The 18,046-nt window shown below is 42.4% G+C and overlaps 1 protein-coding gene across 5 annotated transcripts in view; it reads left to right on the forward strand.

The window, feature by feature from the left end:
• KLHL29 (kelch like family member 29) overlaps positions 1-18,046 on the forward strand; it is a 389,364-nt gene that overhangs the window by 355,809 nt on the left and 15,509 nt on the right. For all 5 annotated transcript variants that reach the window (XM_015859531.2, XM_032443409.1, XM_032443407.1 and 2 more), the window contains 3 exons: positions 1,573-1,755; positions 4,329-4,509; positions 13,042-13,235. In XM_015859531.2, the coding sequence (XP_015715017.1) occupies positions 1,573-1,755; positions 4,329-4,509; positions 13,042-13,235 (558 nt within the window). The remainder of the gene's footprint in view (positions 1-1,572; positions 1,756-4,328; positions 4,510-13,041; positions 13,236-18,046) is intronic.

Raw genomic sequence — 18,046 nt, forward strand, 5'->3', positions numbered from 1 at the left:
AATTGTAGGTGTAATATGAACCATTTCCAGAAGCTTGTTGATGAGGGAAAAGTGATTCTCGCAGGGTAAGAGAGGGTGATTATAGTTTTTTAGGTCAGAGCCTAATTATATAGAATCGTGTTATTTTGCATATCAGCGGCATTCATGTAGGCACAAAGGATCTCTAAACATCCTTTGTGGACTCACTGCAGCATGTCACATGCCCTCTCGAGGTCATTGATTATAATCAAGTTATGTTGTGCTCAGGTGATTAGATTTGCTGGTATGTTGCAAAAATAATGATCTCTTGTTACTGAAAAATATTTATTTAAAACTCTGCAACACTTTTGCTTAATAACTTGTAAGAGAGTAACCTTGTTTGAATGGCAAAAATATATGTATTTTAAAGAGCTAATGAAAAACAGTGATAATCCAGTCCTCTGAAGTACTGCTCAGTGCTGAAGCTCCTGATCTCTCTGGCTGTCAGCCTCACTTCTGGGCACCTGGATGCACTTGTCTCTGAGCTGGGCACCATAACAGATCACAGCAATGGCCCTGGCCACAAGCAGAGCTCCTGAAGTGGCAGTTCCTTCCAGTTCATGCTCCTGCTTCTGAGTCTGCCCTTCCTGGCAACAGATTGCACTGAGCCTTACAATTTAAACACTTCTTGCTAAGCACTACATCCAAATTATCCCCAGCACTTGGCACTTGGGGGTTAGAGGCAGAAAACATCCTGGAGTTAAACTGTGACCCACAGTTGCAATCCACTGCAGTGATGAGTCTGGAGAACCCTGTGGGTCAGATTTAATGTATTCCTGACTGGGAGTCAAGTGGGAGCAAAAAACGTAGAAATTTGACCTGCAAAGTTTTGTCCACTTGCCCCAGCAGAGAACTTGGCTTGCCACACACCTTGTGTGCTATGGGCCTGGGGAAGCTGGTTCAAGCACAGATAAATCTCAGTTAATAACTGTAATGGAGCAGAAGCTCTTTCTGTTGTGTTTTCTAACAGTCTTTAAGACCCCTGTTAGGGGCTTGAGGAAGTGTTACCTGCCTATGGAAAACCTAGTTTCTCCAGAAAAAGCACCTGAAAAGACCCTTGAAAAGTATCCAAGCAAGTATATGGAGAAAGAAAGTCAGGATGAAGAATAAGTAGCCATAGGCATAGTGTGCTGCAAAAGAGCAACCTTTTCTTCTGTAGGCTCAATCCAAACCTACCTTATCTGGATAACAGTCAAGCTCCAATGATATCACCGCCCTTAAGAAAATTCTCATGTCCTTCCAGTGGAACAAGGATTTATTACCTGTGGGTCTCACCCAAAGACTGGTGAAGTCAACGGGCATCTTTACATGAGAAGAACTTTTTTACTTCTTTCCCCTTTAGAATGTTGTCCAGATGATGCGCTGCCTCCCCCAGAATGCTCACCCCACACTCTCCCCTCAAGTTCTCCATTTTTTCTCACTCTTCCTGGTTTGATTGCACAAAGACAGATGTATATACAATACATTGCAGCTGCTCTGACTGCTGAGTGTTTTTTATAGGCTCCTGCCTAGTACAGAGGTGTCACTTTTTTACTTCTGCTTTTTGAATCCTAGGTGTAGCGGAGGTGATAGTCTTAGTTGGGGGCCGTCAGATGATTGGCATGAACCAACGTGCTTTAACAGCGGTCACTTGCTTAAATCCTCAAAACAACAAGTGGTACCCTTTGGCCAGCCTGCCCTTCTATGATCGGGAGTTCTTCAGCGTGGTCAGCGCCGGAGACAACATTTATCTTTCAGGTGAGCAAGAAATATTTGGGGCTGGGAGAAAAGCTTCCTCCTTATAACACAGGCAGCACTTGCAAAGAATGATACGTTGTTCCTGGGGGATAAAATGAAAAAAGACAAGTGAGAGAGAGGTTGGGAAAGGGGATTTCCATGCTTTTATCATTCTCCATTTCTCCACCACGCTAGCGTTCTCTCAGAACAGTCAACAGCAATGTTTTGCTGTCGCAACGTCAAGAAAATAGGCCTGACAACCATCAAGCATGCAAAGAGGTTCCACTGCCATAGTAACACAATTTAAAATATTGGCTGTAGTTGAGTCTAAATGGTGGGTTATGGAATTTGAGACAGACAGGCTGAACTGCTGAATATGTGACCTACACTTACAGTATTTGCTTACAGGGGCATTCATTTCTTGTACTTGTTGTTGAAACCTCTCTTTTGACAGTAGTCACTAGCCCTATAATCTTCTTAGTTTCAATGAAACTGAGACCACGCTCCTTAAAAGGCTTTAACTCCCGAAGTAGCTTTCTGCTCTGTGCCTGTAGCCTGGCAGTGTCTGGTTATTTGCAGTCTTGTGGTACCTCTGCTTGGCTGGAGGGCAAAAAGCAATTGCCAGCGGGCTACAGCTTGCTCTGATGGCAGCAGTGAGGAAGTTTGGGGATGAAGGAAAGAGCCTGGGCAGGAAGGTGCAGGTGTGTGGGATCCAAAGATGGAGGTGCACCAGGCAGTACCAATAAGAGGTTACAGCTGTTGCCTTTCCCTTCTGGTGTCACCTCACTACATTTTCCACAGTAAATTGCTGCCTGTGGTGTTAAATTCCATTAATACTGCATAGAAGCCCTAAGGATCGATTGGAAATTATTTTTTTGACATTTTCTGCCCATGCTCTTTTTTTGGTGCTGGAGCGAATGCCTTCTATGGAGGCTTTTGTGAGGTGCTGACTTGTAGTTATTCTTAGCTGGAGCACTTTCCAATATGTAGAGATATTTTAGATTGTGCCTTACCTGCTGGCAAAAGCCATTGAGTCCTGAATTCAAAGTTTGTTTCAGCTCTTTCCTCTGAATTTGGATGAACAAGTTGGTGGTATTCAATGAATAAAATAGGAGAACTGGAAGTCCTGCGTGGCTGGAAACCCAGCACAGCGTCAGTGGATATTTTGCTTTGCTCAAAGTTACAAGACATAGGAAAAAGTGAAGGGAAACCAATAGAAATGGCTATGAATTCCTGCAAGCTCAAAGAACTGGACTCCGCAGTGCATATTATAGGTTTGGAGAGTGAAATAGCAAGGAGAAAGCCTGGGTTTGTCATTAAATCACAGAACTGAGAGACTTGTTTCTTTCCCTGGCTCCACCAGACTCCTAGTGTGGTCTCAGATAAATCATTTTGCCTGCTTGTTCTCCAAAATTGGGATAGCGAGGTATGAAATAAGTAGCTCCACTGGGAGTTTAAAAATTGCCAATATACATATGCAGAAATCCAACCATATCCTGGACTGCATCAAAAGAAATGTGTGAGGCCCCACCTACACTGTTCAGCACAGAAACGACATGGAGCTGCTGGAGTGGAGCCAGAGGAGGTCCATAAGGATGTTCAAAGGACTGGAGCATCTCTGCTATGGAGATAGGCTGAGAGAGTTGGGGTTGCTCAGCCTGGAGAAGAGAAGGCTTTAGGGATATATCATGGCATTCCAGTGCCTAAAGGGGCCTAAAGAAAAGACAGGGAGAGACTCTTTATTAGGAAGTGCAGTGAAAGGGCTTTAAACTAAAAGAGAGGAGAGTTAGATTAGATATAAAGAAGAAACAATGAGGCCCTTGCAAAGGCTGCCCAGAGAAGCTGTGGATGCCCCATCCCTATGGGCCTTCAAGGGCAGGTTGGGTAGGATCTGGGCAGCCTGAGCTAGTGGGTGGCAGCCCTACCTAGGGCAGACGGTTGGAACTAAATGGTCTTTAAAGTTCCTTTCAACTCAAACCATTCTATAATCCTGTGATTTCACTTGAGCATCATCTTAAACTGTTTTGCAGGAACAGTACAGCTGGTTCTTCCATTTATCAGCAAATGAAAATAAATAAGAATTTTGTCCTTGAAAATCAAGCATTAAGCCTACAGTGCAAGCACTGAATCTGTTCTGCCCATGTATATGTTGCTTTGATCCATCACTGTATGAAGCATTTAGATTTCATTCTGGACTGTGTCTTGCATCCCAGATAGGCTGTGCCTCATAACACCTCCGTGCAAGTGTTGCAGTAATTTAAGAGACTGGAAGTTATTTATGAACACTGGAAAGGGTCTATCCCCTTACGTGCTTGTCCCTTGAAGTCTGACATCTCGATTTCTTCATGTCATCCAGCGAAAATAAATAAATAAATAAAAGAACAGCCTTTGGGACGCATGAATAAATGACACAGACATGCATCATCGGAACAGATGCTCGGTATTGAGGGTGATTTATTTTAATTAGTCAAATGTCATTTGAAGAGTTTTTACTTTGTAACTGGCTTTGATTGCTGTGTGCCAAGCTGCTGCCGTTCCAGGAGCTCATGTACTTTCTCCCCTTTTTCTTCCCCTCACCCACACGTCGGTGCCAGGCGGCATGGAGTCGGGTGTCACACTCGCTGATGTCTGGTGTTATATGTCCTTGCTTGATAACTGGAACCTCGTGTCCCGAATGACAGTCCCCAGGTGTCGACATAACAGTCTGGTGTACGACGGGAAGATTTATACCATTGGAGGGGTCGGCGTGGCAGGCAACGTTGACCATGTGGAAAGGTAAAAAGGAAGAAAAGCGGTGGTGTGCTGGTGCTTTGACTTCTTGCTGTGCTTAGAGAATGCTTTTCCTTTTAAAGGACATGTCGAAATGTGTCGTATGCATTAAAATAAGCTTTCATAACAGCTAAGAAAGGAGGAAAAATATGCAGGATTAGATTTCTTTTAAAGCTTCAGTGGAAACCATTGTTTCAAAACCAAAGACGAGAGCTGACAGATTGTTTGTTGGTTTGCTCAGGGGAGGAAAGGGAGGAATTAAGCTTCTTTGGGCACTTCACACAGATTATACAATGAACTCAATGGACTAATAAATGTCCTTTGAATTTGGTACTGATGGAAGTCTTAGAAGACCTCAAAAATCCTTTTGTTTGTTGTTGGGTTGTTTTTTGTTTTTGTTTTGTTTTTTGCTTGGTTTTTATTTAACTAAGAAAAACAACAGCAAAGTAAATTTCACAGCTGCACCCTCCTGGTAAAGCATTTCAGCTCTGACCTGGCTGGAAGGAAGGCCCTTTGGTGCTCTTGACCTGGAGCTGGGACCTGCTAAGCTCAGAGTAAAACAAGCAGTAAATGGAAACAGGTTTGAATTCCTGGCTGAGAGGCTGGATAGAGATGGGAGAGAATGGAGGCTTCTCTTTTCAAGAAGAATCCAGATATTTCCTGCTCTCACAAAAAGCTTAAAAAAAGGAAGGAACAGAAGCACAAAAGAATGATTTTACAGAGTAGAGTCCCAAAACTGATATCATGTCAACCACAACATTCAATAGAAACCTAATAACTCCTGTGCATATCAATGTTCTCATTAAAAAATAGAAACCACTGAATACTGAAATGCAGTATAAGAATACTCCATTCCAAAAAGATCCATATGTCCCTGGCCTTACCCAAACACATAAAAGTGCACTGTGACAATAGATGGGTGATAACATTCTTGTGAAATGTTTTCTCTTACTGAATCTGGCAACCAAAAATAGGAGTTTTCTGTCTTTTAGTCAGTTTTAAGTGCTGAATTTGAATGCTTCTTCAGTAATATTTTGAGGCAGGCTGTTTCCAGTACAAGTTGCCTTAACAGAGAATCCAAAACGAGATAAAATAAAATAAAATAAAATAAAATAAAATAAAATAAAATAAAATAAATGAAAATAAAATAAAATAAAATAAAATAAAATAAAATAAAATAAAATAAAATAAAATAAAATAAAATAAAATAAATGAAAGAGTATTTTTCAAAACAGTAGAATAAAAGGTGCTCTCTATCTATTATTTCTGTGTTTGGAGGTTGCCACATTTATATTCCATTTATACAGAAGTTGAGGGTTCTGTGTTCGAGGGTTTTATTAGCATGTATTACAAAGTGCTGGATACCAAAGCCAATCAAGAGGTCACCTTTGTCATGTTTCAGTGTCAAGCACTCAGGAAATTCTAAAACATCCAGAAGTTTCTTTCTTTATATCTATTTCTTGGTACAAACATGTGATCACTTTTTTTTTGCTGAAGGATTTCTGTGTAGTTCCGTGCATGGGAGAGGCCAGTTATTGAAGGCTACAGAAGGAAAACATCTCTGTATGACACTGCAGGTCTGGAAATTGTAGAGGATGAGGCAAGCAGACAGAGAGCAGATGGTACCTGTCTTATGCATGGCCAGGATGGTCTATCTGGTGCTGAGTGATCACCGTTCGCATATGCCCTTAGTTTTGTGTTTCTCGGTCTTCACAGTTCCAACACTATTTTATCAAGAGAGAAGGGTATGACAAAATAGCCACTGAAAGGACGTGTGCTGAGGGATGAGGTCTGCAGGTAATATTCCCTCCCAGCCCAGGCATGGGCAGCTGACTTTGGTGATGCTCCAGGCAGCAAAGAATGAATAATAAATAACAAATAATAGCAGTGAATGCAACACGTGAGTGTTGCTTCACTCTTTACTCTGAGTTTAAAAGTGGGCACTGCCCTTGAGACTTGCTTTGAAGAAATTCTCACTGTTTTATGCAGTTATTTCTGTATTTATTTTCTGATTTCTGAAGGCGTTTGTCTTGTAACGTAGGCTGGAAAATCTTTAGCTAAGAAAAGTCTTGTCTTGAATGTGGGAAGAATCAAGCTCAGGAGAGATAAACAGTCTTCCATTCCGTCTCTTGATACAGAGTAGCATCTAAATAACGCTACCACAGAGAGATGTTTTGATAAATGTCCTTCATTAAAGTCCTCCTTTTCATTTTTCCCAGAGCCTCATTCCTTCCTTTGCTCCGATTCTCATGGCCTTGCTTTAGCAAAGCATCCATAGTGTTGGCCAGCTGAATACACCCCAGATGGAGCAAAGTTGCCCCCTCTCTTTCCCTATCACTGCTGTCACCCAGGCCCTTGCCACAAATGACATTGCACTCTGCAAAGTCACTCTCAGGCCCTTGGCATACCCAGCACAGCTCAGTGTGAGCAGCCCTGATAGCTTGCACTTGTAACCACCCCACCAAGAGTCTTTTGTGTAGGAAAGTAGTAGATTTCCTCCCTATCATTTCAGTGCACACTGTCTCTACTACAATAAGGTTGTCTTGTCATGGGGATTTGCTAAGCCTGTGGTTATAATTAATCTGCTATTGTCTATAAAGTGACTTGTGAAATGCAGCCATGGAAAAAGTGCAACGCGGCCTCTTTTGGGTTATGCCAAGAAATGAGAGAGCTTTTTGGATGTTCCCTTTCTTATTCTTTGTACGACAGTGGGGAATTACAGAAGCAAACAAGCCTATGCTGAAGCCATGTGTTTTGAAAAGGATGTTTCAGGGGTCTGCTGTAGAAATGCAGGTGAGAAAAAGATAATCTTCATAGCCGTACTGAGCAAACTCATGCCTTTTCAGACAAAAGCAGTCCCTTTTTGGGCCAGGCAGCCAGTTTTTTTGAGTGTTCAGTAATTGAAGAATGGGAATCACTGTATTCACTTTTGCCAGCAGAGACGCCGTCTGAATTTGGGGTTAGTCCTTTGGACAAACAAAACAAAGCATTAACATACAGAATATCATCACTGTACTTGCTCAGTTGTCTGTTGTTGTTTGCACAATTCATACTCACTCCTTTACTTTGCCCTCTCTTTTTTCCCCCCAATGAGAGCTACAAGGAGCTGGCTTTCTCCCTCATATTTCTGTGTGGGCTGAATATTCCTCTTTGACTGTTGCGCTGGGGTTTTGGATAGGACACTTGAGATTTATGAGTAGTCCTGTGTGGAGCCAGGAGTTGAACTTAATGATCCCAATGGGTCCCTTCCAGCACAGGATATTCTGTGTTCCAGTTCCAACACTCTGGAAGGGAACCTCTCTGTCATTCCAGCAGGTCTTACAAAAGCATATTACAAATAACAATAATGTGACGTGATCACATTCTCCAAGTTATGTGACGCCAAAAACTACATTTACCTTTGCAGGTTTTGTCCCTCAGTGTTGAATTCCAAGGCCACAATTTCGTTTTGATTGTTTTTCATCCTAAATGGGGCATCATCACCCTGTTATCCACCCCAGTAGAGCTATGGGGATTTAGCCAGGCCTGGTGAATGATACAGTCCTGAACTGTGCCATCACACAGAGCAATGCACTGGACATCCTCCGGGCCATCTCCCACCTTCTTTCATGCACACCCATCTTATCTTTACCAGCAGCATTTTGCTTTCTTCTTACTCCTCCAGATCAAGTATTATATGCCCAGCTAAGGCCAGATTTCAGTGTATTTTCGATGGCATTGTGGAGGGCACATTTCTGGTTCTCAGTGACTTACCCTGACTTCACCAGTCAGCAGCCCACGCACATGGGGTCTGCAGGGTTTCTTGCTATAGCTGGTCTCTGAAGAAGGTGAAAATATTTTCTCCCAGTTTTCTTCTTGTCCTCCACCTGTTTCATTTTTTGGGAAACGTTGGAATATTTCATCCTAAATGGTTAAAATATTACAAGAGTACTTTTATTCCACTTCATATGTAAAACAGGTCTCAAACCATCTGAGCTGTACATGCCATTACCTGATTGCACTGAACACATCTACTGCACCATTAGAAAGCATTAAAGCAAGTAGGGACCATCGAACTCCTAATGATTTATGGCATCAACTCCTGAGCTCGTCTGTCTGTACTCTCACTTGCATCATTGATGCTGAAGGGTGGCAGCCTCAACAAGGAATGCTGGTGCCACTTAAATCAGTGGGTGTCTTCTCATCAGCTTCAATATAGTTGAGATTTTTTACCCTTTATCGATTTGTAAAGAGGCAGTAAGGTTCTGTATTACGGGACTATCATAAACAGACAGGTAGGAATCTTCTATTACTCATCTTAAAACAATATGCATCTGCCAGACTGGCTGAGTTATAAGCCCATCCTTGTGAATATACATGGGTATACGTTCAGGGAGAGTTATGTTTTTGAAATGGCTGTTTAGGAAAATAACGGCGTGACCGCAGTTCTCAATCAAGCCCCTGTGGCAAATTTCAGTGTGACAGGGAGCGAGTCATTAGGTATTAGGCAAGAGGGTATTACACTTTCTGTCTCCTTCTGAGATATGACTTGGGTTGGGAGGCGGAGAAATGAAGTGGATCCACGAAGTAGGATTTTAGATAATGGATGGGCCTTGTAATATATGCAATTTGAGAGGCGAGAAGACTGCTTATGCTGACAAGACAATGTATGTGACTAAAAGTGTGGAAATGTGGGTGCTTTGTGGTTATTATCTGTTTGAAGGACAGAAGAAGATGAATCCCCTTGACCTGACAGCACTCTTACAATAGGGTTGTCTAAAACTGGGAGATTACTTCAGCTGCCAGTGTATACTTGGAATACAGTCTAAAAAATTCAGTGTAAGAAATAAGCCTTATAAGCTTTATAAACTGCTTCAGAACCCACTGTTTTATTGACATCTTAAGAAAATTAAATATATAGCCTTGTGTGCAAGAGTAGTTTCTTAAGCTCCTCAGAACAGTCAAAAGAATATAAAAAAGGCAAAAAATAGTAAACCATTAGTACGGTTTTAAACAACATGTGAATCATCTCAAGAGCAGATCAATATGACACTGCACAGCTTCATTTTGAATTGCAGCTTTCCTGCAAACAGAATTAAATAATGTATAAGAAACTGGAGAGTGCATGTCTGTAAGCTACTGACCATGATGCAAGGATTTTATAAGGAGCAAATGAAGATACTGTTTAACCTAGAAGGAGAGAAATTAAGAGACTCTTGGGGGGGGGAAAGTACTATTTTCAGATACTGAGGAGATCAAAAGTCAACTAGGCAAGGAAGCATGTGGCACATATTGAAGTGAAGGGCTTTTCTGCAGTTAGTATCAAGGTCAGAGGGGAAGAAGAAGAGAGGAGGTGCTAAACCAAAGGAGTGAAGCAAAAGGAAGATCCAAGCCTGCAGATGAAATTCTGAGCTTGGAGAGTTTCGAAAAGTAGCAAGGTTATTTCTGAGTGTGTTTTCTTCACACCTGGGCTGCATTTTCTGCTGGGTTCAGTTCATTTGCCGTATCGGGGGCATATAAATAAAACATAAAGCAGAGCATTGTGCCTGCACTAGGGTCAAGTGAGACAACACAGTCCATAGCATACAAGGACTGCAAAACCAAGAGTCCGTAACATGAAGGGAAATGTCCTTGAAGTTTCAAGTTCAGCAAGTTGGATGGGCTTTGTAGGCCCTTAGCCAAGGACAGGAATGGACACACTGAGACTAGAGGGAGCATTGGAGGAGAAGGAAGAAAAACTTTGGCATGGCTCAAAGCCAGCTCCCATTAAGTCTCCATCTATGTCTTCAAACAGGGGAATCAAATGCAAAGCTTGACTAATGGAAAGAGATCAAAGTGATTATTTTTTAAATCAGTTCCCTCCCTGCTGGCCTTTGAACAGCACTGAGCAGCCAAAGAGCCTCACCAGCTCCAGTGACGGCAGCACTGGAGGAGGAACAGAGAATGGAAGGAGCAGAGGGCAGAGAAGCAAAGTGGTTGAAGTTGTTTCCAGTCCTTACAAAGGTTGCGAATATTAAACTTTGTTCATTTTTAAGACAATTTAGTTAATCTGGTGCCAATCCCTGTGTAAACACATTGAGAGTTGATTTGAAAGATAGAAGTCGCCCTTGTGGTGGGAGTCTTAAAGAGCTTACACTACTTAGTTCATCCTGTAGAAGGTGCAGAGGTGACTTTATTATCTTCTACAACTCCATACATAACAGAGAGAGAGCAGACTGAAATTAGGTATCAGGAAGCCATGAAGACACTTCCTTCTCTTTTTCAACAGCAGGAGTAAGTTTGGCACTTAAGGGTATTATTTCATTGAACAGCCTGTGTAAAACCAAGGTTGGGTGGTAGTGTTGACTGGATGATGAACCTTCTTCCACCTGCTTTATGGTTCACTGACTTTTGAAACCAAGGGACACTCAAGATGAGCATTGCATTAAGCTGCCCCACTTGCAGCTGTGTCGCATAGACATGCAGCCTTTGGCTTTCAGCAGATGAGGTGAAACCAATCAATTTCGATTTCCAGGTAACAGGTGAAAGAGAGCAGAAGACAGAAAGATCAGTTCTGTCACTGCAGAGCGTAACTGGTGAATGTGGGTGAAAAATGGGATGCAGGAGGCCTGAGGTCCCCACAGTGAAACTCAACAGAGAAGGAGCTGTTTGCTATTGCAGTTTGACTCTTTTGCCAGTATTGCTATAGATAAGAGCCTCAACCACATCCAACCCCCAGCAAATTGGAAGGATACGTATTCATTTGTCTGAAAACATATCAGGATGATCAGAAAGTCATTAACAGCAACGTGCCTGTCTTGAAGACAGCGGCCTGCAAAATTTCTAACCAATTTAATTAATTTCTTAACCAGTTTTAAAATATAACAGCACACACAAAGAAAAAAAAATTGAATTACCAAACTCCAAATTATGCATTAGATTAGTTGGCAAAGCATAACCAACAATCAGTGTATGGAACTCTTCATACAGCATGACATTCTACCAATCAGTTTTGCTGTGGGCAGTTGCAAGAGATGCAGCACAATGTGTTTTCCTTGGAAGAGCTGTTTGTGTAGTCAAACATGCATCAGTAGTTTCTGCTTTGGTACCAAACTTTATGAATCAGCCCAATATAGGTTTGTCCTCTTGAACGTTCCCAGCACCGTGTTGTTTAATCTCATTATTTTTCTGCCCTTTGATCGCTTTGTTGTAGATGAATTCAATTTCTCAGTAACTAATTTAGAGCATTGTAAAATGCAGTTCTCCACACTCATTATAAGGGACTTCACCCATTTTTTTCAGTTCAAGTTTGCCTCCCTCTTGCTTTTCCTTCATTTATGAGTATGTTAATTACTTCCAGCGATATTACTTGGGAACTCATTAATGCATTTTCATTAAGCACATTAGCTTGTTCTATTTCCACCAGTTATATCCCTTTTGCCACTCGTACTTTCCCCAACTTTGGACAGTGAGGATTTGAGGGACATGTTACAAAGGGAGAAATCACCTGTCAATGAATCATTTTATAGAGACAGATTTGTAGCTGTGGATTCATTGAATGTTGTCATATTGCATTTTACCAATATGGAGAACAAAAGCCCTAAATGGGCTACGAGGGCTTCTGTTTTTGCGGTACGATTTTGAGTAATCACTGTTCAACTCAGTCCTAGTTGACTGAATGTGCCATTACATGGAAATATTGAAGCCTAAGAATCACATTATTTTCCACTGTCTCCCAGACTCATTTTAGAGCAGCTATTTGTATCCCTGCCACATTATCTTTAAGAAGGAAAAAAAAAAAATTGACATCTGTACTTGTGACATTGTCTAAAATGAATCTTTATCCATGGATTATTAACTGCGTATCCCTTATGGTCAATGGCTTAATTAAATCAGATCATGATGACCTTAAAACTAATTTAGCACTTTCATACACACTCTTTCTGTTTGCTCCATGTCAAATATAGACGTGCTGGTAAAATCTTATCCTAGCATAAAGATTTGCAGCATCCTGCAATGGAACACACAGTTTGCACAATGGAAATTAAATGGAGGCAACTCACTCTGGCACAAAATGTGCCCCTCTGGTCAGTTATTTGGAGTAAAAAGAGCTATCGTGTCGCATTATAGTGCAGGTGAGATCTGTTTTGCGAGCTGAACAACTGAAGTATATTAACAGTTGCCTGCCTACGGTTGCTATTGGATATCACTGCACTGATTTGCAAGAATAATCTCATTGTACAGTCATTAATAGAAATTAATTAGTGGAAGACATCTTAACAAAGATGTCCTGAGTCTCTTTAGCTTGGACTAAAATGAGATTTGAGAGGCATGAACGGAAAATAGAACTAGCTTTCTCAATGCTTTTATCAATGTTTTAAAAGCTCAGAAAAGGCATTAATTACACTATTTACCAAGTCATTGAATTTGTATGATCTTAAAAAATACATTTCCACCTCTGCTTTTCTTCAGCTTGTCAAGCTGCCTTTCTGTTTTATTCCAGCCTGCTTTCTCTGCCTGCCTATCCTGCCTTCAGCTGTCGCTGCATCACTGCAGCTCACTCTGATGTTGTTGTTGTAGGTATGATACCATCACCAACCAGTGGGAGACCATCGCTCCTCTGCCCAAAGCTGTACACTCAGCTGCTGCTACCGTCTGTGGTGGGAAGATCTACGTCTTCGGTGGGGTGAACGAAGCCGGCCGAGCTGCGGGGGTCTTGCAGTCCTACATCCCTCAGACTAATTCATGGAGTTTTATAGAGTCTCCAATGATCGGTAAGGGAATCGTGTTGTCAGAGTAAACCCGTATTATGACAGAAATCTCTGTGCTTCAGGTATTTTAATGCCTTTGCAGAAAGCAAATGGGTTGTGGGGAGGGGGATGTGTTTGTAGCAGATTGGCAGGAATGCATGCATTTTATACCAGAGAGGCAATTATCTGGATCTTCAGTGAAGGCAATTGTCACTCATTAATACAGCTAGTTATCAGCTAGAAGTGATGAGTTCAAAGTAGAGGAGAAAGGAAAGCAGTTATTAGGTATGGACAACTAGTAATTTTAGATCCAGAAAACTGTGAAGTGCAGCGAAACTTTATCCTAGCATCGTGTGTTGCTCCATGCTTTAAAAAGCATTGCTCAGTTATTGGATTATTACTCTTGTGCTTGTTAAAATGTTTCCTGTCCTACAGCAAGAGGTGGTCATTCTTAACTGGGATATATCAGTGATGTCAATAAGCACACAAGCTCCAGAGTCTGAATGCTCCAAGACATGTAGATTATTGAAACTGTGTTTATTGGTATGTGATGCCTTGAGCTCTCTGAACATTTCACAGGATAGAGCCAGATGCTCTATTTTACAGTAAAAGGGCAAGATGAGAGGCCAGATTTTCCATTACCCCAGCCAGCTTCAGGTGTGCAAACTTCCAAAATGATAGTAGTGCTTAGAAGATGGCAGTTTATTTGCTTTCTGTGCCAACTTGCACCCTAAGAGCTGAGGCTGCTTTTGGAAGCAAGGTTTAGCATTCAGCCTCACAAGGACATTCCTGCAGGTAACAGCCGCCAGGAGCACATGCTCTGCACTGGATGGATGGCTGTGGGCAGCTTTCCATCTGGATGTGCTCAAACACCCAAAGAAGCAGCACTTATGCAGTCATTGCAGAGAAGCTGCTTGGAGGTGGCTTGTTGAAATGTCATAGAATCATAGAATCATTAAGGTTGGGAAAGACTTCTGTGATCACCTAGTCCAACCACTGACCTACCATCAGCATTGCCCTCTAAGCCAAGTCCATAAGTATCACATCTACCCTTTCCTTAACACCCCTAGGATGGTGACTCCACCACCTCCCTGTTCCAGCCTGTTCCAGCACCCGAACATTCTTTCTGAGAAGGAATTCATCCTAATATCCAACCCAAACCTCCCCTGATGCAACTTGAGGCCATTCCCTCTTGCCCCGTCATCATGATAAATATGGTCTCATGGTCTGAGTGTTCAGCCTGGTAGACCAAGTATGAGTAGGAAGTAATAAATGACTCATATACAGTTATGAGGCATTCAAGCATGGCCTAAGCACATTCAGAAAGCCAAAACAAGCTTGTTACTATTATTATGGCTCTCTTCTCCGGGTTTCCTAGTAAAAGGAATCACAAGGCATTGGTGTGGCCACAGCTGGAGCCTCCCCTGCAAAGGCAGCACTTCTGCTTTCCAACTCCCTTGCTGCTGTTTGTGTCCAGCCTAACATAACATGACATGCATATGATGCAGCATGAAGCGCCCAGCGGGAGGGCGTTAACCGGCAAAAGTCATGTTTATGTAATACAGCAGTGCAAACAAACCTATTTCCTGCCTTTTTCCATCACAAAGCTACAGCTGCCACTGTTCATTTAATCCACTGACTGACAGTATGAGGTTTTCCAGTACTCAGAGCGTACTGCAAAAATGAATGCATTATGCAAAGAAGTGTTCCTTTTTCTTACCAAGATAGTACAAGTGCCAGCCACGCAGCTAAGCAATCATTCCCTGGACTCGTTATACTGTCTAGCAGGCATCAACACCACGCGTGCTTGGAAAAATCATCCAAACCATCCAGAGGTGGCTTTGTCACCAATTGATATAGCGGCTGCGGACTATCATTTCCTAACAAAAATACACAAAAGCGAAGTTAAAAGACAAAGCTTCTGTTTTCTTGGTGCAAATAAAGCTGATTAGTAAGCTGAAGGCTTAAAACATGTGATGAAATGTGGAGCTGCTGTGTGTCTTTGTTGGGAAACGCGTAATGCCGGATTATTTGCAAATAAAGTAAAACGTGGGGGAAGTGGAGACCCAGGAAAATGAGCTGATGTGACTCTTCTTATTCTCCAAAAAATGCTTTGGGAATATTGGAGCACATTTTTATTCCACCAGTGCTACAAGAAGCAGAGTATCACCTGTGCTTGCAGAGTGTCCCCAAAGAGCTGAGTGATGCTCCATGATACTCTATATCCAGTGCAGGAAACCTTAACTTAAAAGAAAGAGGAAGTAGGAGGCTTGGACTACTTTTTACATAATGGAGATGAGGTGATAGGATGGTTGCTGGTGTGCTCTTGAGAGCCTCAAAGCCTTTTTGTGCATGTTTGTGAATTCTTAATGTGTCCCCCTGGGCTAAGTAACCTGAGACATCTGAGTTGTGTGGTTTAAGATCACTCCAGAGATCAGTGAAACCTGTTTGACTTCAAATGGTTTAACAGGTTATTTAAAAACACCTCAAGCGTGCTCAAATATGCAACAGTAGATGCAGGTGTTGAAAGTACCTGAGGTCTCTGGAGATCTTTAGGCTGGTGTTACCTGCTCAAGACACTGTGGTATTTTGCAAATGTCAGTAAGCTGAATGCAGCATGGCATGTGATTGAACCCAGCACCCAAGGCAGCGCAGGTAGCAACCATAGCAAGGGGAGGGGTCATTTTAGGATAATATTAATAGAGGTGAAGCAGGCTGGATACTGAAATCTTGTCTGTTCAGAAGTATGGAGTGGAGACCAGTAGCTCATCTACTTAGCTCAGCCCCTGCCCTCTTCTGCCTGCCTTTCTCCTGTGAATAAGCATTGTATTCAGCCCCAGTTTTTATTTGTCTGTAGCCCATGCTTGCCATGAGGGGTTGGGACATCTGTAAAGCAGTAGATACGAAACCAGGCTCACCAAACATTGCACATGAATGCTGCAAACAGAAAAAGGCTTTGGTTACATGTATCTGTGTTTGGAGGGGAGGCTTTTTCAGTGCCCCATTCTTTGCCCCACTTGTGTTTCTCCCCATCTTTGGAGCCAGCGGATGTTCCTTCAGAAACACAGCACACAGCTCAATGTTACTCAGACAGTGGAGCATCCCAGGCCTTTCCTGCTGCACATTTCTGGTAAAGCACTGTGCACACCTCTTCTTGCATTTGGAGCTGCTAGGATTTAATTGCTGTTGAGCCAAAGTCCTACAACAGTAAGTGAACTGCCTTTCTGCACCTAGACCATTGGCTGAGCCTGCTAAAAATACATTTCTCACCCAGCTTCCTAAGTTTGGTCCTATTTAAGAAGATAGCTGTAGGCATGCTGAAGCCGGTGATTGTAAGTAAGCCTAATTATCTTGTCACTGCATCTTAGTTCATGTTATGTCTTCGTATCAAGGCACAAAAATACACCTTTACTGATACTCTGAGCAGCCTGTATCTGTACCGGTGTAATTACAAGTTTTGATCCATGCTTCTGAATTTTTTTTTAAAACAGTGTTTCCTCATTGACACTAATCAGTTTTAAAACCTACTGAAAACTATGGGAACACACAGGGCAAACATCTGTGAGCATTTCTGGTTTCTCATCCAAGTGTCCAGTTCTTCCTCGTGCTATTCACTGTCCAATCAAAACAGGACAACCACAGAGCTAAGCATGCAAGAAATATATGGAAAACGGTGTTAGCAGCATCTGCAAATTTCTATTGCTCTGTTTGACATCTTAAGTTCGGTTAAAATACATAATCCATCATTCCCATGCTCCTCCTCCAGAGATAGGCCCACCAGGCCCTCCCCAGGAGCACACTTCGCTATCAGGGCATTCCTCAGCCTGCTGTCTCCTACATTCTCAGTCCAGAGAGTGCAGACATCCTTCCCCCACAGTGACAGCCCCATGCCTGATGACATCCGAGACCTTGCTGCTAATTGCAATATTAGCCCCTCAGCCTCCCATGCTACATGGAGGATCAGACCGCAGTCTCGTGGCTGCTGAGGGATACAGTCTTATCCACAGCTGTGCCATTCTTGAGCTTGTCTGCATAGTGTTCAGGGATGGGAAGAGATACTTACTATTAAAAGCAGATTTTGTTTCTGTTAATGAATCTCCTTTCTCCAGTTTGCTTCACCGTGTGAATTGACATCCTCCTGCAGCTGCCTGTGCCTGCAGGGACACCTCTGGTTGGAGCTGTGTCAGGGCTGGTGGCACGTTGGCATTTCTTCCTCCTGCTAAAAATGTTTGGCTGGTTCGGTTTCATAACTTGCTTCTAGATTTAACGCTGCTGCCATTTGTTTTCATGCCACTTCTGCCTCTGACGGTGTGCTTTGCTGTAAGGCAACAAAAGATCTTTAAGCAGTCGTGGAGGGGAAAGCAGAACTATGGTAATTGACCACATAAAGTACCAAGAGATCTGAGAGCCACAAAACACATCACGGACAGCACGCTGTTGTTACGAATTGAGCACACTGGCAGGTTAAATTATAAACCCCATGTGAAGTGCACCTACAGCTCAAGGATTGTCTTTGAGTGCATACCCCTTCCTGCAGTGACCCATCTCGAGAAGAATAGAAATACTTACCTATTTTCCTACAGCAGCAGCAAAAAGAGAATGATGTTATGATATTATCCACTTGGAGAGAAGAGTATCTTTTATCTATTATTTCCTTTACATTTACTCTGCCTTTTAATCTCAAGAATGCTTGCTGTCTTGGACAAATCTCATTTAAGATTTGCCAGCCTGAAGTAGATTGCTGTGTCTGACAGCCCCAGTGTTTGAATTTTGGAGGGGAAAGAAGGTTGTGCCTCCAAAGCCTCAGTTCCCATATTCCCAGTGCTCTGGCCCAT

The sequence above is a fragment of the Coturnix japonica genome, chromosome 3, assembly GCF_001577835.2.
Source record: "Coturnix japonica isolate 7356 chromosome 3, Coturnix japonica 2.1, whole genome shotgun sequence".
Taxonomy (NCBI): Eukaryota; Metazoa; Chordata; class Aves; order Galliformes; family Phasianidae; genus Coturnix; species Coturnix japonica.